The following is a 23,870-nucleotide window of genomic DNA, read 5'->3' on the forward strand; positions in this document are numbered from 1 at the left end:
TAGTTCCCGAAGGCAATTCACTCACCAGCAGCGTGGACTTGGGCAAGTGACTCAGGCTCCCGAGGCGGCAGTTTTCTCTCTGTCGCGCTGCCTACCTCACAGACGTTTGTGAGCACTCACTAAGGTGACGCGGGTAGTGCCCAGAGTGTGCCGCGCCGGCTGTCACTCAGTGTGCGGGGCCTCCGAGGGCGGGGAGTCAGACCGCAGGCCCACCCAGCTGCACCAGAGACCGTCCCGGACGACTGGGTTGGGCGGGGTCATAGCGGCCTTCAGCCTCAGGTCAGTAACCCTGTGGACCACCCTGTCCCCATTTTATAATTGCTTAGAACTGGGGGTGTAAGATGGACAAAGACGGATGTAAGAGAACTGAGATGGACTCTGTAGCTTGGACTTGAAGTTCATCGAAAATAGGAGGGAATAAAAGAATCATAACTTTGGTAATTCATTATAGAGTGCTTCCTGTGATTTGTACTTTTAGTCCTTACCAACGATTGGGAGGTTCCATTGTTACAGGTGAAAAAAACTGAGTTCTCATAGTGGGGTTAGGAGTAGTACCCAGAGCTTGGCTCGCAAGCTCTGTGCTGAGTCCTTCAGGAGCTCAGGTAGGCTCCCACCTCGGCACTTTTCGCATTTACAGCCCATAGTGCAGGACATTGAATCTGGGGACGTTACAGAAGTGAAGCCTTTCATCAGAAGAACCTTGATCTAAAAAGATTTGTCATATTAAAAATTAAACCTCTAGGGTAGATACAAGAGAGCAAATACAGCAGCATATTAACACTAAAATTTAGAGGTAGGTGTAATCAGTGTGTTCACAGACCATTCTGTATACATTTCTGTATGTTTGAGAATTTTCATAATAAATTGTTGGGGGAGGGTATAAAACTTGTTAAAAACAAACTCTGTTAGCCTGGCCAGGTAGCTAGTTCAGTTGGTTAAAGCATTCCCCCTGTACACCAAGGTTGCAGGTTCTATCCCCAGTCAGGGCACATACTAGAATCAACTGATGAATGCATCAGTAAGTGGAACAACAAGTCCATGTCTATGTCCCTTCCTCTCTCCTTCTAAAATCAGTTTAACAGTTTTTAATGATTAAAAAAAAACTGTTAATGCTAGCAATAGGAAGGGAATAAAACCAAACATTCTGAAGGTAGTTGACTTCAGTTATACTACCTTTGAGTCTTTTTAAATCAAAACAAACAAAAAATTAGATACTCACACATAACTACTAAGTGTGTAAACTTTTTGGAAGGTAAGTTGAATGGCATGCATCAAGCCCTGATAATCTACATATATCTCTTGATCCAGTAATTCCACTTGAAGGATTTTATCATAAGGAAATAAGAAATCCTCACAGTAAATTATTTGTGCTCATTTTGTCCAGAAGGGGCAGACTTCACCTATACTTATTGAGTTCTTATGGCTGGATCAGTAATAAAATTGACATAAGACCAGACTAACAGGAGGAAAACCAATTTGATATGTGTGCATGGGAGGACATAAATCATTATGCTCCCCAGAATGATGAACCAGCCAGCTTTTGTAGGTTCTAAACAGTGAAACATTAAATTTGTGAAGAAATGACAGGACAAGGACACTTAGGTTTGGATGCTTATTACTGAGGAATCTAAACAACATTGGGTAGTAAATTAGTAAAGGAGCAACAAGGTTTGTTTATGCAATTTGGGGAGCCCTGGATTCCTTAACGCTAGAGATACAGTGCTTCTCTTAGCCCCTCTGCAGCAAGGAGGGCACCTTCAGGGGAAATTTATTCCTGCATTCAAGGAGACAACGGAGGGTGAATGTGCCCATTTTGCACTGACTACTTGTTTTAACTATTTTAAAGTAATTAACATAGTGGGATATTTGGGCACAGCCTGCCCTGGGCCCCTACAATTGCATTCTGTGAAATTAAAAAGAAATTAAACTCCTAATAACAAGGGAGTGGTTCAATGCAATGATAATGAATGTTACACAATTATTAAATGATGTTTTCAAAGATATTAAGGTCACTCCAATTTTGTTATAATTAAAATGAATTTAAAATGGTGTTTTATATATACACACATACACACACAAGTGTATGTTCTGAAGGAATCTAGTAAACTGGTTGCCACCAGTTGTCCCTAAAGAATGCAGTTGTGGGAAATTTCTCTTCAGATGTCATACACTCCTGTAAAGTTGAAGATTGTTATTTCAACTATGTTTCATTTTTATATTTTGAAAAAAACAAAAAAGGGAATAAAATTTATGAATTATCCAGTTTTATACACTATGTATATGTGTGTGTGTGTGTATATATAGTATATATAATTGCTTATAGCAAAAAAGCATGGAAGATAATAACCTTCCAAATAGTTGTAGAGATAGCCCTTGTTGGAAATTATTTCTATATTTTTATTGCTATATATGCTTTTCTGCTTTATCAAATTGTCTGTAATTAGCAGGTACTACTTTTTAAATTGAAACAAAACAATAAATTATTTCTAAAATAAAACAATCAGGTCTATCTGTCATATTCAGATTGTATAACACCTCTAGTTCTTCTTTGCTGGCCTTCAGAAGGTTAGTAGGAAAGAGCTCTGGTCAAACGTGATCTTGAGTCTAAATACACAGCCTTATAGGAGCTTATATGACATCCTAATGTCCACATGTCTCCTCATTTTGGAGTATATTAACAGCACCTTCTGAGTTCTACAACTCCTACCTGATTGTTGTCAAGAAAGACAAAACAACAACAACAAAAAATGCTATTGGAGACAATTGGATATTTTTCCTAGGGAGAGAGAGAAATGTAATCAGCTAAGTGACCTAAGGACTCTAGGTGAAAGACTGCTTATGAAGAGTGATGATTCAGCTTGTATTGTACACAGTCTTGTAGTGTGCTGTCACCAAAGGGGTTCATACCTAGTCTAGAACATGTTGTGTCTAGGTATGGGGATGTGGGAAGTACAGCCTTCCTGATTAGAAGGAACACAGCTAAATTGCTAGGAGGCATTTATGATCATCAGTGGAGCCACAAAGGTAGATTTGTTCCTATGAGCCCAGGTACCAACCTTTGCAGGTTAGAACACAGACAGGGCCAAAATTATTGCTTCATGCTCAAGGGGCCCATTCTCTGCTAAGGCCACAGACCCTAGGCAGGGACACCCTTTGGAGCTTTTGCCCATCTAGTTATTCAGCATCATCAAGTCCATGCTATAATTTAGACCCTGTATGAGGCCAATGGTGTATGTATATTCAAGTTACTATTCAGTCATTTAGAGCATAGTTGTGATAAGGGTCAGCTGCTGTGAGACCATCTAGTACAGTCTTAGAGATTACACAGGAGTAGGTGTTTACATTGAGTCCTGAGAGACCAGTAAGAGTTAACCATAGGGAAAAAGGGGAGGGCTTTTTAGGCAAAAAGGGCAGCATGAAAGATTTCCCAAATAGAAAAGATCGTGGCAGACCAGGGACAATTCTCACTGCCCTACAGTATGGCAACAGCAAGTTTAAGCAGGGAAAAGGTGGGAGAAGAAACTAAGACTGGTTTCAAGGCCCAGTAAGACCATATTATGGAGTTAGGCTCTACAGAGGGCTGTGAGTAACCACTGAAGGATTTTAAGGAGTTACGTTGGGATGAGACCTCCGTAGAAGTGATATAGGAGTTGGGGAGGAGACTGAGAGCTAATTTTACTGGAGGACAGCTGCAGGAAGGTAGAAGAAGGAGAAATGGGGGAGAGATGTGGCAATAGCGCCGTTATAAGGGAACATAGGGAAAAAGGAGAGATGTTTAAGGGGTCAATGTAGGAAGTATTTCTTTTTAATTACAGTGCAAGGCCCCGCTGTGATTTCATAGATTCCTTTGTTAAAACTACATTATTGAGACTTCCAGCCAAGATGGAAATCTAGACAGACACACTGCATCTCCCGCCACAACTAAGAAGGAACACAACTACCTCAAAACTAGAGACAACCAGAAGTTCCAGAAAATCGAGCTGCATGGAAGTCCAACAAACAAAGATATAAAGAGGAAATACTCATCCAAAAAGGTAGGAGGGGTGGAGCTAGGGTGGAGAGGACGAGGTGTGGTGGCAGCAGCAGCAGCAGGCTGGTAGAAAGCATAGTCACACGTTTTAAAAAGTCAGAAGGGACACATGGGGAGTGCTGCCAGCACCAGACCAGACCACACAGCTCACGGTTCCAGCGCCAGGAAAAATAAAGCCTCATTGCTTCTGACTGTGTAAACCAGTGGGGGCTGGGGCAGAGGAAGAAGCTGCTGATCTCTCAGTAGAATCCACTTGTTTAAAGGGCCCCCATGGTCCTAGAACGTCTGCAGACCCACCCACTCTGGGAACGACGGCCAGGACAACAGCTAGAGAGCTGCTAGTCCCAAAGAGAAGTGTGAGAAGTGCTTGGAAAAGGGACGAGTGCTAAGCAAGCAGCATTGTTACCTCTCAGACCCCTCCCCCACATACAGCGCCACAACGTGGTGAAGTGGGTAGCCCTGTACTGATGAATAGCTGAGGCTCTGCCCCTTACAACGTAACAGGTGTGACAGCTCTACTTAAGACACAGAGGCAAACAAACACAGGAGCTCGTCAGGATGATGAGGCAGAGAAGTATGGCCCAAAAGAGGGAACAGATCAAGGTTCTAGCGGGAGAACTAAGCGATGAGGAGATAACCAACCTAACAGATGAGGAGATAGCCAACCTAACAGAGGCAGAGTTCAAAACACTGGTGATAAAGATGCTCACAGGCTTGACAGATACGCTTAAGTATGGCAAACTCATAAGAGAAGTGAAGGCTATGTTAAATGAAACGAAGGAAAATCCACATGAAACCAATGGTGAAGGGAAGGGAATCAGGGTTCAAATCAATGATTTGGAACATAAGGAAGAAAAAAAACAGCCAGTACAGAATGAGGAAACAAGAATTGAAAAAAACGAGGAGATGCTTAGGAACCTCTGTGACAACTTTAAACGAGCCAACATCCGAATCATAGGGGTGCCAGAGAAAGAGCAAGAAATTGAAAACTTATGTGAAAAAATTATGAAAGAAAACTTCCCAAATTTGGCAAAGGAAATAGACATACAAGGTCATGAAGCACAGACCCAAAGAGGACCACACCAAGACACATCATCATTAAAATGCCAAAGGTTCAAGATAAAGAGAGAATCTTAAAAGCAGCAAGAGGAAAGCAGAGTTACCTAAAAAGGGGTGCCTATAAAACTGTCAGCTGATTTCTCCAAAGAAACTTTGCAGGCAAGAAGGGACTGGCAAGAAGTCTTCAATATGATGAAAAGCAAGGACCTACAACCAAGATTACTCTGTCCAGGAAAGCTATCATTTAGAATGGAAGGGCAGATTAAGTGCTTCCCAGACAAGGTAAAGCTAAAGGAGTTCATCGTCACCAAGCCATTATTATATGAAATGTTAAAGGGACTTATTTAAGAAAAAGAAGATCAAAACTATGAACATTAAAATGACAACAAACTCACAACTATCTACACTGAATCTAAAAAATAAAAACAAAATCTAACTAAGCAAACCAGAATAGGAACAGAGTCATAGATATGGGGATCATTTGGAGAGTTATCAGCTGGGAGGGGGAAGGGGGAGAAATGGGAAAATGGTGTAGGGATTAAGAAGCATAATTGGTTGGTACAAAATAGGGGGAAGTTAATAATGTAGGAAAGGGTGAAGCCAAAAAACTTACATGCATGACCCGTGGACATGAACTAAGGGGGGTGGGATTGCTGGGGGAAGGGGGTTACTGGGCAGAGGGGAGCAAAGGGGAAAAAATTGGAACTACTATAACAACATGAATAAAATATACTTAAAAAAAAACCCCAACTACATTATTAATTGTTTTGGAGTTGGATTCTTACTGTTCTGGGAAAATATACAGTGTGTTCAGATTAGTCTAAAGGTGACTGTAGATAAGAACAGGAATAGCACCAGATGGCCACAGGACTAGCAGGTTACACAGGAAAATATGGGAGTGGGTGCTGGGATACTCTAGCTAGGAGACCACTGCAATCACCGAAGCAAGAGATTTCAGTGAACCTGATGCAAGGTGATAAGAGATAGAGATACTAATGAGATTAGATATCCCAAGATGAGGTCATAGGACTTGGACATAGATTGGACAAGAGGGCAGAGGAAGGAGGAGAAATCCAGGTTAATTCCTGATATGGGGACCTGGTTACGCAAAGGTAGCATTCTGAGATGAGGAATAAAGCAGATGGAAATGATCTGCTGGGGGTGGATGTTGGTAAGTTCAGGTATATGCGGAGGACATAAGGAAGGATAAGAAGTGTGATGGCTCTAGGCTTTACGTGCCCTCTCCACTGAAGATGGAATTCCAGACATATGACCTAATGATGGACGGGCATTGGAGTTAGATAAATGGGATGGGACTGTCCTTCCTGCAGAGTTAAGCTTTCTCTTAAAATATAAGAGCATTCAATGAAAATCATCATTCCTAATATGATAATAAGAATGGCATCAATGGGCTCGTCTTTAGAATGAAAAGAAGCCTTTGACCTTGGCAAACTGTTAAGAGTTAATTCATTTCCCACAGCAAGCCATTTATTCCCTAGTAAGGGGTTGGGCAGTGCCCTAAAAAAAATAATACTTACACAATTAACAGTGAAGATAAAACATTCTCTGAACCTGCCCATCTGGTTTTCTTCCTTTCCCTATGACATCAGTTCCCTCTGGCATTCCAGCAAAAGGATTTCTTCTTTGTCAGTCTCAGTCACGACCCTGGCCCTTGGGAGCAGTGGCAGAAAAGGAAGTGATGGGAGTGTACCAGCAGTGGGAAAATGAGTCATCTCGGAGAAACTAGTCCAGGCTGGCAGGGAGAGCTGTGGGCTGGGTCACTGTGGAATGTGTTCCTGCGCACAGCACCATGGGAGCTTTCTCTCTGTCCTCTGCCCCTGTATTTGTGTGGTGGGGAAAGTAAAACATCTTCTGGAGAGCTATGTAATAAAGAACTTGCCGTGCAGGGGAGGGCGGGGAGCAGCAGCAGCAGCAGAGCGAGGAGGTTTGGAGAGTCTTTGGAATGGGGGTGCGAAGAGCTTTAAGGAAGCAAGTGCCATGTGTGGGAGCAGGAAAAGAGAAGATGGGAAAGATAATGCAAAAAGAGTTGCAGTGTGCTGTGAATATTGTTCCTCTTTGGTGTTTTCTTAAGAGACTGCAGAAAATCTTTAACATTGTTTTATAAGTTATTTTTGGATATTGAACTGATTTTTTTTTTTTTTTAATGTGGCCAAACAGGTAGTAACCCAAGGGCCTGGTATTATGTGAGACTCATGTAAAGCAGTTAGCATCCTGAGTTTGTAGCAGCACTATTGCTCAGTTTTTACCAACTTGCTATATTCTGATGGAATACTTTGTCATATCAGGGCTTCCTTTTCTTGGATTCATGGGTTTCAAGGGTCAGTGAACCACTGCTCAAACAGCCAGTCCCGACCCCAACCCTGTGAAGTTGTACAAGCTGTGAAGTTGGATCCAAATGATTGTATGTGAGCAGGGAAGTCTTTATTCTGGGAGAATGTCCATGCAGCGCTACCAACAGAACTTTGGATAATGATGGAAACATTCTATGTCTGGGCTCTGTGAGGGTTCTTTGCTGCATGTAGTCATTAAAACGCTCAAAATGTGGCTTTTGCCGCTGAGAAACTGAACTATTAATTGTAATCAATTAATTTTAATTTAAATAGACAAACATAGTTAGTGGCTGCCATATAGGGCAGTGCAGTTCATCATTCTCAAAGGTGTGTGACCCCTGCACTCCACCTCCCCGACACTGGGACCGATCACTTTCCTTTACAGCCCTTTTGTGTTGGCACATAGTAGGTACTTAAGAAACACTATTGATTGTATTAACTAGCACTAGCTCAGGAAAAGGAAACTGAGGTAGAAAAGAACTAAATGGGCTCCTTACTCCTTAAGTTCACCAAGTTTTATTTTCTAAGCCCCAAATTCTTTACCCTCAACCCATATTTTTTCCCTAAACATTTTCCACTCTGTCACATACCTTGGAAACTTACTTTACAGCAGAGTAAACAAGAAACATAAGCAAAGGCTTGAAGGGGTGCAAAAAGATTAATGACATTGCTGATAATGTTTTATGAAAAAGGAGGCCTTGATTTAATTGAATCCTAATGTTTTTGGACGCAAAATTTTTTACTAAGCAGATTTTTAATGAAATGTGTTAATATAATTTGGCAATGGCACCTTAGAAGTAAACATTTCTTAAAGGTTAAAAAAAACTATGGGAAATATCTGGAGATTTTTAAAAAGTTAAAAAAAAAACAAAAAAAACAGAGGGCCAAGAAGCGCGTAAGCCACACATCTCTCAGTGCTAACGCATGCGCAGCAACTGAAGTTCCTTCTGTCTGGCTGAGGCTGGTTCTCCCCTTCCGACAGCACAAGGGCAGGGCTTCTGTGAATGTCACATTGACAAACATGTTCTGCAGCTAGGCAGCTGGGGACCAGTTCCTTTTGTTACCATGTCCTTCACGGGGGCTGCCAGTTTGTCTAGTCATGGCACACTCCTTGACGGGGCCTGCAGGAGCCGAGGGTATTCTCCGCCTTATCGAATGCTTCTTACCTGGCTTCCCCGCTCCTTGTCCACTCAACATTTGTTCATTTGTTCAGCTTTTATTGAGCTACAGAACATCTGGCTCTGTGCTAGGCGCCAGAGATACAACAGTGAATGAGACCCAAATTCTACCCTCACACCCTTCACGGATGACTCAGAAGAAGACAATTACAACAACGTGAGATAGGTGCTCTGAGAAATACGGGGTGTGTCTGTGAATCTCTTAACCAAGACTGGAGTGGAGCGTTCAGGGAAGAATTCCCGGAAGGAGTGGCTTCTAAGCCAAGATCTGAAAAACCAGCTGGTCTTAGCTAGGTCAACGAGGAGAGGAGAAGAAAAGCATTCCAGATAGGAGGAAAAGCATGTGCAAACAAAGCTGGGAGGACAGGAAAAAAAAAAAAAAAGCTTGGTGCTTTGGGGAAGCTAAATAGCTTAGCAGAGTTAGGACATGAGATGGGAGTGAGGGCGTTCTTTCTCACTCCACATCAGCAAGTGATTTAGGGTGAGGTGCCCTCATGTCAATCAGAGCCTGGCTGGGTTAGATTATACATGTAAGTTCTAAGTATTTCAGCTGCTCAGTGGAAATCAGTGTGAGCTTCCTTTACCATACAAATATTTATTGTACATCCCTGAATAGTATGATTGTAAAGGGGATGAGATGCTCAGGCCAGGGGTAGGGGAGAGCCTGAGGGGAGTACAGTCTCACAGTCTCCTGGCAGAGCTGTGAATAGCAAAAGGGTGCTTGTTTGAATGCCAGAAGGAAAGCAGAACAGGACTAAGCAAAAATCCAAGGATCCCTCCCAGGCCTGAGGAAGAAGGGCCACAGGGGATGCTATATTCAAAATGCTAGGATGTTTGTTAATAATAACTACGATACCCCCTAAAACTGGAAAGGACATCAAGGTCCCTCCAGAGGGAATTTGTTACATGGGAAAATGTGCAGTTCTGAATACATGCAGACATTGAGAAGACCAAGTCTGTAGATAATGTAGGCATGAAAAGGTCTCCAGGCCATTTCTGGAGCGCCTACTGTGTGCACTATGCTAGATGCTGGGGACAAAGCAGTGGAGGAGTCCAAGGTCCTGGCCCCCTGGAGAGAGCTCCATGCCCATCCCTGTATCTTGGCCCTTCATAATTTGCCTTCACCAGCCTCTCCTTATCTCCCGCTACTCCTCTGCCAGCTTCTCTAGGATCTGCTTTGTCTGAAGCGTGTGCCAGGTCTTTGCTGGGGCTACTTCTTGGAACATTGATTTCTCCCCTCTGCCTCTCCAGTCTTTTGCCTGGCCACACCATCCTTGGCTTTCAGATCCCTGATTTAGTGAACTGTGTTCAGTGGTACCAAGACCTAGTTTGTACCTCTGTAGGGCCCAGTTACCCTTATTGCCCCTTTCATTCCCTCTGTATTTTTGCTGGTTGATTTGTCTAAGCACATTCTAGAATCTTTCATCAAGTTCTGTATGGCATCTTGTCAGTATTTTAACTGGAATGTTGCTAAACCTATAAATTTACATGGCGAAATTTTTAAAATTCTTGCTATGTTTAGCCTTCCCATCCAGAAGCTTCGCATCACTTTCTATTTATTCACATTTTTTTCTATTTGTGGCTTATAATTTTTTTGTTTATTGAAGTCTATATACCTAGCAGTGTGCTAATACTCAGTGAATTCCTGTGGTATCTTTTTTGACATTACCTCGGACAGCAAGTGTGTTGTTTTTCCACACCAATTTTCTAAAACCAACTCAGTGTCCAACAGTTTGATCCTGACACTGCCCAGAGTTAGTGCAGACCCCCTCAAGTTAAGGGCTTACTGTGACTTCAGATACTGGCCTCAAATAAGGTACTTAGTCTACCCACACATCTTCCTGACTGACTACAAATTTGGGGGTTCCTATAGACTGCATGTATGTATTTCCCAAAATTGATATGCTGTCAATTGATATGCTGTCAGTGTTGCTACACTGGCCCCTCTGGTCCACTCTTCTCAGTGACCTTTTAATCATGTGAGTCCCCACCTATAGTCTTTCAGGGCCAGTGGTTGCCTCAGGATGGAATCCATGTGTCTTAACCAGTTCACAAGACCCTGAAGGTCCGGCTGCTGCCCACACCTCCAGTCTCATCTCTCACATTCCCCCAGACCACTTCTCTGTAGCCAAGTTGACCTTCCTTTAGTTGTCAACCTCCTTCCAGCCTTCAGGCCTTTGAGCATGGTATTCCTTTCATTTAAGAAGCTCCATACATTTCTCCTTAGCCTAGGTTCCTGTTCCATTAGATTGCTGCTTAGATATGACTTCCCAGGAAAGCATTCCCTGCCTTCCAGGCTAGACCAGAGCCCCATTAACAGCTCTCATACCAGCCTGCCTTCTCTGTTATAGTATTTGCCATAACTGTAATCACATCATCATGTGCCTCTTGTTCAATGCTCACCTCCTCCACACGCAAACTGTAAACTCCATTAGGACAGGAGCCTTATCTGACTTACTCCCTTCATATCCCTAGTGTCTAGATTGGGACCTTATACCAAGTAGGTGTTCAATATCTGTTGAATAAATGAGTAAGAGGCAGGGCAGGAACTCACAGTGTTTATCCTCTAAGTGGCCAACGCACTTAGGCAGGAAAAATTAAATAAGTAATGGAGTGTCTCTTGGGTAGGTGCCGAGGGATGTACATATATCTCTGTACCTAGCCCCTAGCTCAGGCCCTGTCCCATGGTAAAAATTCAGAGAATGTTGCTAACTAAATAAGCATTACTTCTTCCATATGTATGTACTCCTCCCTTGGTGGTGATCTCATCCAGTTTCATGGCCTTTATTTTTATTTATTTATTTATTTATTTAAAATGCTTTATTGATTATGCTGTTACAGTTGTCCCAATTTCTTTTCCCTTTGTTCCCCTCCACCCAGTGACCCCCTTCCCTCCAGTTGTCCCCCCCTCTTAGTTCATGCCCATTGCTTGTGCATATAGTTCTCAACATCTTCCTATCTACTCCACTCCCTCCTACTATGCTTCTTAATTCCTGTACCATCTCCCTCCCTTTTCCCCCTTCTCACTGACCTCCTCTCAAAATGTTCCCCATACCTATAATTCTTTTCCCACTCTCGTTGCCTACTTAGTTTGCCTTTGTTTCAATTCTCTAGCTTCTGTTGTTGGTTGTTGTGATACAGTTTTTATTTTAATGTTCATAGTTTTGATCCTCTTTCTCCTAAACAGGTCCCTTTAACATCTCATATAACAGTGGTTTGGATCTGATGAACTCCTTCAGTTTTACTTTGTCCTGGAAGCACTTTCTCTGCCCTTCTATTCTGAATGACAGCTTCGCTGGATAGAGTAATCGTGGCTGTAGGTTTTTGCTTTTCATTACTTTGAATATTTCTTGCCAGTCCCTTCTTGCCTGCAGAGTTTCTTTGGAGAAATCAGCTAATAGCCTTATTGGGACCCCTTTGTACATAATTCTACTTTTCTCTCTTGCTGCTTTTAAGATTCTCTTTATCCTTAATTTTTGACATTTTGATTATAATGTGTTTTGGTGTGATTCTCCCTGGGTACAGTTTTTTTGGAACTCTCTGTGCTTCCTGGACCTGTAAGTCTATTTCCTTCCCCAAGTTAGGAAAGTTCTGCTTCATTATTTTTTCACATAGTTTTTCAATTTCTAGTTCTTCTTGTTTACCTTCTGGCAAACCTGTGATTCAGAGGTTGGCCTGCTTATAGCTGTCCCATAGGTTTCTGAGCTTCTCCTCATTTTCTTCACTTTTCGTTTCCTCTTTCTGCACTGGTTGACTGTTTGTTTCTTTCCTATGTTTCGATTTGTTGGTTTGATCCCTGATTTTCTTTCTCTCACCACTAGTTTCGTATGTGTTTTCATTCATTTCAGCAGGACTAGCCTTCATTCCTTCTCCGTCTTGTTTAAGATCTGCTGTTAGGTCTGTAAGCATTCGTATAACCAAAGCTCTAAACTGAGCCTCAGAAAGATTTCCTATCTGCTGAGCCGTTAGATTAGATATTTGCTGTCTGGTCAGCTGCGTGATTGGGATCTCTATCATGATCTGTGTCATCCTGACAGTTTCTGTTTACCTTTGCTTCCTGAGTGGGGCTGTCACACCTTCCACGCTATAGGGGACGTATAAAGAGAGAATCTTAAAAGCAGCAAGAGAGAAGAGTAGAATTACATACAAAGGGATCCAATAAGGCTATTAGCTGTGCACTTGTCACAACCAGGCGACCCTTCTCACTACACTGGCATTTTGTGTGGGGGCGGGGGTCCAAGATGGATTCCTGCCGTTTACTCTCTGCTGAGAGACCGGGAGCCTCCTCCACCGTCCCCATGCCCTCTGGCCCTCACAGTCCGAGGCAACGGGGGTCTGCCTTCCCCAGCATTGGAATCGTAAGCTGATGGGTCTGGTCTGCAGCTGGGGGTGCTCCCCAGGTGCTTCTCGTCTCCCTTTAAATACAGGTGTCTGTGCTTACTGCCGTCCCGCCACCGTCGCCGCTGCTGCCAGCACAGCTTGATCTCTCTGCCCCGGCTTTGCCCCTCCTACCCATCTGGATAAGCACCACTTGTTTATAGCTTCATATGTTGGACTTCCATGCAGCTTTATTTTCTGGAACTTCTGGTTATTTCTGGTTTTGCGGTAGTTGTATTTCTTCTTAGTTGTGGAGGAAGATGGGAGTGTGTCAGTCTAGGCCTCCATCTTGGCTGGAAGTTGTCTCCTCATCTTGACAGGCTCCTGTGTTTGTTTGCCTCTGTGTCTTAGGTAGAGCTGTCACACCTGTTATGTTGTAAGGGGTGGAGCCTTAGGGATTCATCAGTACAGGGCGGCCTGTTTCACCACGTTATGGCACTGTATGTGGGGGAGGGATCCGAGAGGGAACAATGCCGCTTGCCCAGCACTCGCCCCTTTTCCAGGCACCTTTCCCACTTCTGTATGGGACTGGCACCTCTCCCACTTCCGCACTGGACTGGTGTCCCTCTAGCTGTTGCCCTGGCCATCGTTCCCAGGGTGGGTGGGTCTGTGGGTGTTCTGGGACCGTAGGGGCCCTTTAAAAACGGACTCTGCTGAGAGACCGACAGTTTCTGCCTCCGCCCCAACCCCCACTGGTTTGCAGTCAGAAGCAATGAGGCTTGATTTTCCCCGGTGCTGGGACTGTGAGCTGCGTGGTCTGGTGAGGAGCTGGTAATGCTCCCAGGTGTCCCTCCTGACTCTTTAAGACATGTAACTGTGCTTTTCGCCAGCCTGCCGCTGCTGCCGCTGCCACCACCACCACCACACTGCATCCTCTCCGCCCCAGCTCTGCCCCTCTTACCTGTCTGGATGAGTATTGCTTTATATTTTTGTTTGTTGGACTTCCATGCAGCTTGATTTTGTGAACTTCTGGTTGTCTCTAGTTTTGAGGTAGTTGTATTCCTTCTTAGTTGTGGAGGGAGACGCAGTGTGTCTGTCTACGCCTCCATCTTGGCCAGAAGTCAATTTCATGGCCTTTAAATGTCATCTATAAGCTGATGACTCCCCAGGTTATAGCTCTAGCCTGGACCTCTTCCCAGAACTCATATATCCAGTTGCATATGTGACACCACTACTTAACATGGCCAACACAATTTTCTGTTTCTGTGTTGGTCAGCATTCTCCATCCCAATCTACTCTTCTCATTGTTCAGGCTGCCAATCTTGGTGCCATGTTTGACTCCTTTCTTTCCCTTATACCTTATATTAAATTAAAAGTTTTTTCATTTATTGATTTTAGAGAAAGAGAGAAAACGAGAGAGAGAAACATCGATTTGTTGTTCTACTTCTTTATGAATTCATTGGTTGACTCTTGTATGTGCCCTGACAGGAGATGGAACCCACAAGCTTGGCGTACTGGGACAATACTCTTAACAAACTGAGCTACCTGGCCAGGGCTTACCTTGTATTAAATTAATCAGCAAATCTGTCAGCTTCACCTTCAGAACATATCCAGGATCCAACCACCCCTCATCCTACCTCTGCCTGGTCCAAGCCTCCATCACCTTTTGCCTGGACTGTTGCAAGAGCCTCTACCTGGCCTCTCTGCTCCCACTGGCTTTCCTAAACTCTATCCTCTACCCAGTATCCAGGACATCAAATCTTGACTTAAATGACACCTTTTCAGAGAAATCTTCCCAGAAAACTATTTGAAATAAGACCCCTTGCCTGTCACCCATGGTCTCTTACTGTATTTTTATCTGTTCTAATTATCAGGATTTGACATTTTTGCTTGTTATCTTTATTCTCCTGATAGAATAGAAGTCTCATGAAGAAGAGACTTTGTCGATTTTTTTCTCTTGTGCATCCCTAACAGAGTTCTGGTACCAATCACTATGTGTAGAGAGGGACAGGGTTTCTTTCACACCAGCAAGCAATTCTCCAGACACTAGCTGGGTGTCCTACAATTTCAGCTCAATTCTGACACCCAGAGATAGCATCAGATTACTTAGGTTAAGGGTTCAGTCCTATAAGACTGCCTCACCCACCCCCCTACAGACTCCATTCGCAAGCCCAGGTTGTTAACCTGTACTTCTGACCTAGTGGCTATAAATCAGAGGTTCCCACGATCCCTTCCTTGGGCTTGATTAATTCGCTACAGCAGCTCACAGAACTCAGAGAAGCATTTTACTTACTAGTTACTGGTTTATTATAAAAGGATATAACTCAGGAACAGTCAGATGGAGGAGACACATAGGACAAGCTGTGGGGACAGGGTGCAGAGCATCCGTGCCCTCTCCAGGCACGCCACTCTCCCCGCCCCTGTGGGGGTTCACTAACCCGGAAGCTCTCTGAACCCATTCTTTTGGGTTTTTATGGAGGCTTCATTACATGGCCACCATTGATTAAAACATTGGCCATTGGTGCTTGAACTCAATCTCCAGCCCCTCTCCCTTCCCTGGAGACCAGCCTCCATCCTTAGGTGCTGTCCAAAATCACCTTATAGCAAGCCCAGTTGTGATGGAAAGGGGCTTGCTATACATAGCAAGACACCTGTTTTACCTTATGGCTTTGAAGCGATTTCAGGAACTGAGAACAGGAGGCCAAATATTATGATAAAAGATGCTCCCAATGCTCTTATCGCTCAGGAGATTCCAAGGATTCAGGGAGCTGTGAGCCAGGAAGTAGGATGAAGACTAAATATATTTTAATTATTATAAATGACAATATCAGAGTCCTCAGCAACCAGAACAGTTCCTTTTCAGAAGTCTCTCAATGGTCATGAATTAAACCTTAAGTTCCGGGGAGTCAGGTTTTCTCCGAGTGAGTAAGAATGGAGATGCCAGAAGTCAGATACCAACTATCTGACCCTTTGTCTGGGGCCCTAGAATAATTGAGATTTAATTCAGGACCCCTTTTCATATAATTAAAGGGTGACACAGAGGTCACCTAGTGAGTCAGAAGAGGCTCATTGGCTCCTAGAGCAGACTCAGGTCCTGCCTCTTGGTCCACACTGGAGGGAGCTTATTCTGTAATTGTCAGGTCTCCCATCCCTTCCTTTGTAAGTAGCCTGCCTGCCTTGTGTTCTTTACATGGGGCTGTGAGTTTGGGAACTGTGACATTCGGACTCAGTCCAGATAATCTAGGGCAGTGATTCTCAACTACAGGTGATTTCACCCTCCAGGGGACATTTGGTGCTGTGTGAAGACATCGTTAGTTGACAAGTGGGCATGAGGTGCAATTGGCATCTGGTGGGTAGAGGCCAGGGATGCTGTTCAACATCCTCCAATGCACAGGAGAGCCCATCGCAACAATAAACTTTCTGGTTGAAAATTTTAATGCCAAGTTTGAAAAATTCTGGTTTAGGGTAACATTCTAACATCATTGACTTTTGCCATGTTCTAAGTTCTGCACTACATACTTCACATGCACCATCTCAATCACCAAATTGTCCCTTAGAAACAAGGACTATTAACAGTACCCATTGTCAAATGCGGAAACTGAGTTCAGAGAGGTGGACTCACTTACCTAAGGTCACACACCTTAGTAGGATAAAGATGCAGACCCAGGTTGGCCTGGCCTCAAAGTCTACACTTTTAGCCTCTGCTCTGTGTTGGTCTGCTGACTGAGGGGGATCTACTAGGCTTCTCTGGATGTGCCTGAATTTACCTATTGCCCCCATGCACAGGAGGCTGAACACTGACCCTTCAAAGGTATCTGTGCACGCAGGTGAGGCGTGGCTCTTGGCCAGAAGGAGATTTTTTCCCCCTGAGTTGGCTGGGGCCTGTCTGACCTCACTGTCCCAGCACTGCAGTACAGTACTTGGCTCCAAAGCTCAGTTCTCCTGCCAGCCCCAGGCTAGTGCCAGTCTTTCTCCCTCGGGAGGAAGCTTCTGTTCAGCCCTAGGAGCACTCTCCCATGTAGCCCCTCCTTTCTGGGCAGGAGTCCTTGAGTCAGCTCTAGGGGCTGCAAGGAAAGTTACATCTCACACTTTCTTTCAGGTGAGGGAGGGCTGGAGCAGCTAGGTTGGTGACAGACTCATGGTCTAAGACAGGGATTGAGGTCCCAGAAAATCTTGAAAAATGTTGCTGGACAGGAGTGGGAACAGTGCAATCTGGGCTAGTGGCAGGGTTGAGGTGGAGCAGGGTGTGATCCTTTCTAGCTTGTTTACAGGAGGGTACAGCTCCAAGCCCTGCAAGGACTCCCTCAGCCTGCTTATGAACAATCCCAAAGGACTTTCTTAAGGCCCTGGGAAAATCTGTTGGCTAAAGTACAATGGTAATTTGTCCAGGGAAGCTCAAGATAGTCAAGGACCAATCCAGGGTCAAGTTTGAAAGGAAGCAACGCTGAATTGTTTTGAAACACCAACCCTTTCTTCCACCTATCAATCCATCTACCCAACATATATTTAGGGAGCTCCCTCCAGGGACCAGGATATTTATAGAATCCCCAGGGACACACATCGCTCTTTTTGTCTGGGGAAGTAGGAAGGCTCAATTTCCATTTATCATGTGGGACTGTGGAGTCAGACCATAGTTTAAATCCCAGCTCTATCATTTCTTAGCAGTGTGACTTTAGGCAAGGGACTTCACCTCTCTGGATCTCATTTCCCTCATAGAGCTGTGAGACATCAATGAGATAATGTGTCCCCAAAGCCAGGCACACATAGTAAGGTATGAACACATAATAGCAAGAGCTACCATGTTTTTTTTGGACCTTTGCTAGGTCTTTAGATGCATTATTTAATATAATGCTGGCTACCAGCCAATAATGAAGATATTATCTTCATTTAAAAATCAGGAACCTGTCCCTCTGAGAGGTTAACTAACTTGTAAGAGGCCACACAACTTAGGCTTTTCCCAGGTCTGTCTGATTCCAAAGCCTGTGCTTTCAGAAATCTTGCCTCCCTCTAATCTGATTTCCTGTGAATAGAAGATGCATGTTTTCAGGCTTAGAAGGGCTTTCTAGCAAATTTAGCAGCTAGGAGTGGAACAGAGTTTGTTGCCCAGATATGTGCTGCTGTGGAACCCCAGGTGGACCAATTCAGTTGGACTTGGTGAAGGATTCTTACATTTATTCCAGGAGTTTGGTGTATTCTCTATCAATTATTCTCTTACTTATTTTAGAGAGAGGGAGAGGGAGAGAGGGAGAGAAACATTGATGTGCAAGAGAAACATAGATTAGTTGTCTCTCACACGCTCCCTGGCCTGCAACCCAGGCATGTGAACCCTTCGGTTCACAAGCTGGCGCTCAACCAACCCAGAGCCACACCAGCCAGGGCAACAGCTGCTGTTCTTGTTACCTCATCCATTTTATTCTCAGCATATGTATGTGTGTGTGTGCGTGCGTGTGTGTGAAAAGGAAAGTCCCCCAAGACAGATTCCATCATTAGGTGTCATCATTAGGTTCCAAGGCTCAGAATCACACACCCAAGTCAAGTAGAAGCACTAACCCAGCCTCACTCCCAACTTCTTTCTCAGGAGTGACACCGAACAGAACTATTTTAACTCCTCAAACCCATAATCGGAGTATTGGGAACATGGAACTAGGAAAAGCCCCTTAATTTCTTAATTTAACTGATATGCATATGTTGTACCTAAGGTTCTCATTATTCCCACTTCTTTCTCTTTAGAGTTGTGTGCCTGTCTGGTCAAATTGTAAGGGGCTCTGGTCTGGGTTCATGAGAGTAGATGGTCAAGAAGAGAAAGGCAGAGGTGTAAACAGAAAGCTTCTGGTTACATGATTAACCTGATGACTTGTTCATGAAAGTTCAAAAACACATTATAGGCATGTAAGGGTTGGTTCAATACCTTGCTGTGACTCTTGAGACAGTTCCGAAACTTGTAGTTATTGATAAGATTTGTTGAGCACTTGCTATACGCCACATGTTTTGCTGAGAACTTCAAAGCCATTACTTCATTTACTACTCTCAACATGCCTATGAAGTGTTTTCCTTTTATATTTATCCCCCTTTACAGATAAGAAAACTGAGATTCAAACAGCTAGTAAATGAGAGTGCTGGAATTTAAATCCGGAACTGACCCTACTCCCTAACTTCCCAAGACCTTGCTTTTTTTAACCGCTTAGTAGTTAGGTTAGCCTCCCTAAGCCAGAGGAAGTATTTCTGAGGGATGCCTTTCTAATCATTATGGCACCTCAGCCATAGAGATAAATCATCAACCTAGAAACTCCCACACAGGAAAGACTGCTTCATCGGAGCAAGAAGCCGCACCCTGGGCACACACACCCAAATCTACCAAGAGTGCCTTAAAGGAGGGCTGCATTGCCCAGCAGGAAGACCTCGCTCTTGGGGTCCTTAATTCATATGGAAACCCTCTCTTATTCCTGAGGAATCTCTTTCCAATATTTCTAAGAAGGGCAAGCTACATAATTTGCGGGACCCAAAGCAAAAATAAAATGTGAGGTCCCTTGTTTAAAAAAAAAAAAAAATTCAAGAATGAGACGGTAGATCATTAAGTCAAGTCCTGGGGTTCCCTCTTCTGCGACTGCCCTGGTCTATTTGCCCAGGTAGCCGACCCTGCTTCAGATACACCCTTTCAGTGAAGGGACCGGCCACCTCAGTCAGAATTTGTAAATCCTTCCGACCTGGGGTGGGCCCGACTATCTATCATTCGAAAACAAATCTTGGGATAATATCCGTAAACTTGGAATCACGTCCCCTGGCTTGCGCAGCAGCTCCCCTCGCACTTGTCTAGCCGCTCGGTGGTTCTCTAGCGCACCGCCAGCATCACCTTCGGGGTGTGTGGGCCTCACCGCGTGCGGTCCATTGCCGAGGCAACCGACGCTACGAGCAGTGCATTGTGGTCTGCAACAAAATGCAGGAGAAAGATCCTGAGGGAACCATTGAGTCCATGGGCCAATGGGAGAGCTCTATGGGTTGCGTCAGGCCAATAGGAATGTTTTTGTGGGGGCGGGGCCGTCAGAAGCAGGGCGGAGCCTAGGCACTAGGCGGCTGAGTCCGGTGTGGGGCTCCTTAGATGCGCCACGGCTTCTGTAGCGACGGGTTCTCCCGCTGGTTGTGAGCTTCGCTAGGCCCTCCCCCAGGAGACAGTTGCAGTTGGCCAGCACCTGCTCCACTGTGAGAGTCTTGGGGTTTCCGAGGGGCTTCGCCACGTTTCTGTCCCCCTCCGGGGTTCTCCCGCCGTTGGGTCCTTGTGGACCGCACTCCCTGAGAAGTGGTGTGGCGGGCGTCATTCCGGGGTGGTGTGGGACGGGCGGAATGGGTGAGGGGAGCTGGTATTTTGCGGACACGTTCCACACGCCAACTCCTCGCCCCTTGTCTTGTTCTCGTCCCTCAGGTAACCATGTGCGACCGAAAGGCGGTGATCAAAAATGCCGATATGTCGGAGGAGATGCAACAGGACTCCGTGGAATGCGCTACCCAGGCGTTGGAGAAGTACAACATAGAGAAGGATATTGCGGCCCATATTAAGAAGGTGAGGACGGGGCTCTGGTAGGAGCTGGTTACGCCCGGCTGGGGCGAGTAACAACTTAAGTTTCTTCTCCTGGATCATCCATCTCTAGAGAGCCTGACAGAGATCCGTGAGGGCACGCAGGGCAGCTCGGGTGTAGAGGTTTCCAGAAAGAACGCAAGTGAATTTTTCGCTCCTCTTGGCGCCCCAAGTTTTTTTTTTTTTAATTTTTTATTACCCAGTCTGATGGGGAAAGCGCCACCTAGCAACAGTTTCCAGGATCAGGGAGCAGCGGTTCCCCCCTCAGCACGATTCCTGCGCCGAAGATCCATCTGGGTGTTCGGGAGGGAGGAGTGCGTGGGTGTTTCCAGCCAGGCCTGAGGGAGATCTTGCCAGCCTTACAGTGGGGAGTTTAGCCGCCAGTTGAGAGAAAGTAGGTGGTGGTGGTGGTTGGGCGGCTGGGGTGGGGGTTTGGGAGATGACAGTCTGTAGACAGCTGTCAGAACTGCCAACTGCTCCAGCTATGTTTTCCGGGCGGGGAGGAAGCCGGCAGCCTAAGCCGGGAGAAGGGTGCACCCGAGGATGGGAGGATGAGACTTCAGATGAAACAGAAATAAATACCTTTTTCTGACCAACGCAGCAGTGCGTTCCTCTAGCTTGTAAGAATGTTGTTCTCCTTGATCTAAAGGATGTTCATGCTGCATACAACGTAAGAGTAGCCAAACCACAGACTTCTAATAATTTTATAGATAAGGATTAGCTGTGGCCCGTCTACAGTAACCTAGTGAAGAAACTAACACAGGTATTCTAGTTAGTTCCCAAGCCTCTCGGGGTGGGGAAGATAAAGGAAAAGTGTTCCTGCAGTATATCCGCCTCAAGATAGATGCGAAAAGGAGAGCTATTGAAATTAAAATTTAGGATAAAATTTGACCAGGTGGCTGTCAGATTCTGCTTCCAGCATTCTTTTTTAGTGTCTTGTCTCCTTAAATTAAAATTTTGCTCCACAACGGTTTAGACGCTGAGACTTTGTCTTTTTGGGAGTCTTTTTAGTATCAAGGATACTGGAGTGAAGTAAGGAATGAATGGGGTATTTTGGGATAAATATTTATCGTTTTCCTGGATTTGAGGGTGCATGATATATAGGAGGAGGATTATTTAGTTCTTTTGACATATAAGAACATGCTAAACTAGAACTGTTGATGTCACCTGCTATCAGTGAATATCACAGAAGTTATGAAGGTGGAATTACCACGACAACAAAGTGCCCTGTCTTTGAGGCTGCCCTTTCTGCCTTTTACATCCCAGCCCGTTCCCAGCTTAGCTCACACTACAAGTATGTTTGCATTAATGCACTATGTAGGCGACTTGGAGCTGGGGAACATTCTTTCACTCCAAGAATTTGCAGATGCTAACGTTCCTCTTGTTTGCCCCTGCAGGCTCTGCCTATCCAGGAGGCAAACTCTGACCTCTGGTTTACCACTAAAATTCTAGTGTTCTTTTTCTCCTCCCTCCCCCCCAGGAGTTTGACAAGAAGTACAACCCCACCTGGCACTGCATCGTGGGGAGGAACTTCGGTAGTTATGTGACACACGAAACCAAACACTTCATCTACTTCTACCTGGGCCAAGTGGCCATTCTTCTGTTCAAATCTGGTTAAAAGTGGACTATACCACACACCCAGTGATCCATCCAAAAATAAGGATTGCAGCCTAAAATCCAAATACCAGAGACTGAAATCTTCAGCCTTGCTTAAAGGAACACCTTGATCTGGAACCTTTATTGTGTTGTTTTGTACAGGGCATTCTCTGTACTCATTTGTTGTGGTTATAAAACAATTAGCAAAGCAGCTTACATTTGTATTTATTTTCTATTCCATACCTCTGCTCCATGTTTTTCCTCCTCAAAATCCATTCCTTTACCCCCCAAATAAATCTGTTGGAAAACTTTGTGTTAGTTACAATTTGTTCAGCTAACCTAAGGTTGTTGAAGGTGGCACATAGCCATTTAGGTTAGTGGGGGGTGAGTCCTTTAAGTTTCTGTGGCATACAGTACACTAGCCTATTCAGTACTTCGGAGTCTTGAATTCTCAACCCATCTGCAACTGTTGTGCATGGTAGAATACTCAGAAGTGCATGTCGGAGAAACTTCGATTAATTCTTATACCTAACCTCATAAATACTGTCCTTAAGTGCTCATTTTGTTAGAAGGTATTGCTATAGAATGTTCTGGGTCTTAGGCTTCAAGTGGTGGTGATGAATGCGCCATAGAACTCCTTTGATAAGCTTTTTATGGCTGTAGAAGGGAAATATGCTGGTAACTAAGTTGGGCTAATGAGAAATTTGGGCTATCCCCACTCCCTTGTCAGGCCCCCAAAGGATACTGCAAAGATTAAAAGTGGTTTTGAAAGGAAAAATGAGTTTTTTTGAGCAGCAGCCCTCCATGTGATTCTTATAATGTCTGTAAGAATTTAAATGTGGAAGCCTGCTGTGCTGTGCTTTTAACTAGCTGTAGTCAGACACCCAATTAACAAATGTGAATTGAAGTTATCATTAAAAGACCCAATTAAAGCTGGATAATTAGTCTTCATTAAAGGTTTCCTGCTATCAATTTTAGGAAGATGTACGTCTTTTAAGAAAAAAATATGGCAGACCTGTTACAGGTAGAAAGGAAATACTCCAGAGGCTGAAAGAATCCACAACGATCTTGGAAAGTTGTAAGGGCTGGTTTTCTAGTTACCTTACCCTATGCTCAATATTCAGTAAGAAGTAAGGATTTCTTTCTTAAGACTTTTTAAGATTTCATTTTTAGAGAGAGAAAGGGAGAGAAACATTTATGTGTGAGAGAAACTGATTGGTTACATTGCATGCCCCCATTTGGGGACCTGGCCTGCAACCCAGCCATGCACCCTGATTGGGAATTGAACTTAGGGACCTTTCAGTTCACAGGCTGGTGCTCAATCCACTGAGCCACACTAGCCAGGGCAGGAAGTAAGGATTTTTGTTTAAGCTCTTGGACCTGTGAAATAACAATTAGGATTTCTGAGCAGCCAGGCTAGTGCTACATAAAAGGGGATGATAGATTTGATAGCTGATGACTCCATCTTAAGAGCAACATTAGGGCTATAACACCTTTGGAATATTGTTTTTCTTTAGTGGAACTTGGGGTTTTAGGAGTCCTAGTAAGTTGAGCTATGTTAGGACTGGGAACATTTTCAGTCTGTTCATATAAATACAAGCAGCAGCTGGACATTGGGGTTCTGACTTGATTAGGCCCATATCTACTCCAGGAAGTGGCAGCTTAAAACCTTTTTTTTTCTTTTTTTTAAAGATTTTATTTTTAGAGAGGGGAAAGGAAGGAGAAAGAGAGGGAGAGAAACATCAACGTGTAGTTGCCTCTCGTGCACC

At 44.4% G+C, this 23,870-nt stretch overlaps 1 protein-coding gene across 2 annotated transcripts; it reads left to right on the forward strand.

The window, feature by feature from the left end:
* Positions 1-261: 261 nt before the first annotated feature.
* Positions 262-22,312, forward strand: DYNLL1 (dynein light chain LC8-type 1). 2 transcript variants are annotated; one of them, XM_090257608.1, is made up of 3 exons: positions 262-279; positions 20,353-20,490; positions 21,986-22,312. In XM_090257608.1, exons 2-3 carry the CDS (start codon positions 20,359-20,361, stop codon positions 22,121-22,123), a joined length of 270 nt encoding a protein of 89 aa, XP_090113734.1. In that variant the 5' UTR covers positions 262-279; positions 20,353-20,358; the 3' UTR covers positions 22,124-22,312. The 2 variants fall into 2 exon arrangements, with proteins under 2 accessions (XP_090113734.1, XP_090113733.1); XM_090257607.1 differs by lacking the exon at positions 262-279 and adding an exon at positions 19,997-20,132.
* Positions 22,313-23,870: the final 1,558 nt, after the last annotated feature.

The sequence above is a fragment of the Furipterus horrens genome, unplaced genomic scaffold (assembly GCF_987537825.1).
Source record: "Furipterus horrens unplaced genomic scaffold, mFurHor1.1.pri manual_scaffold_11, whole genome shotgun sequence".
Taxonomy (NCBI): domain Eukaryota; kingdom Metazoa; phylum Chordata; class Mammalia; order Chiroptera; family Furipteridae; genus Furipterus; species Furipterus horrens.

Coding starts and splice junctions, on each gene's coding strand:
- DYNLL1 (XM_090257608.1), top strand. CDS start 20,359: ATGTGCGACCGAAAGGCGGTGATCAAAAATGCCGATATGTCGGAGGAG. Junction 20,491..21,985: donor TTGCGGCCCATATTAAGAAG/GTGAGGACGGGG, acceptor CCTCCCCCCCAG/GAGTTTGACAAGAAGTACAA.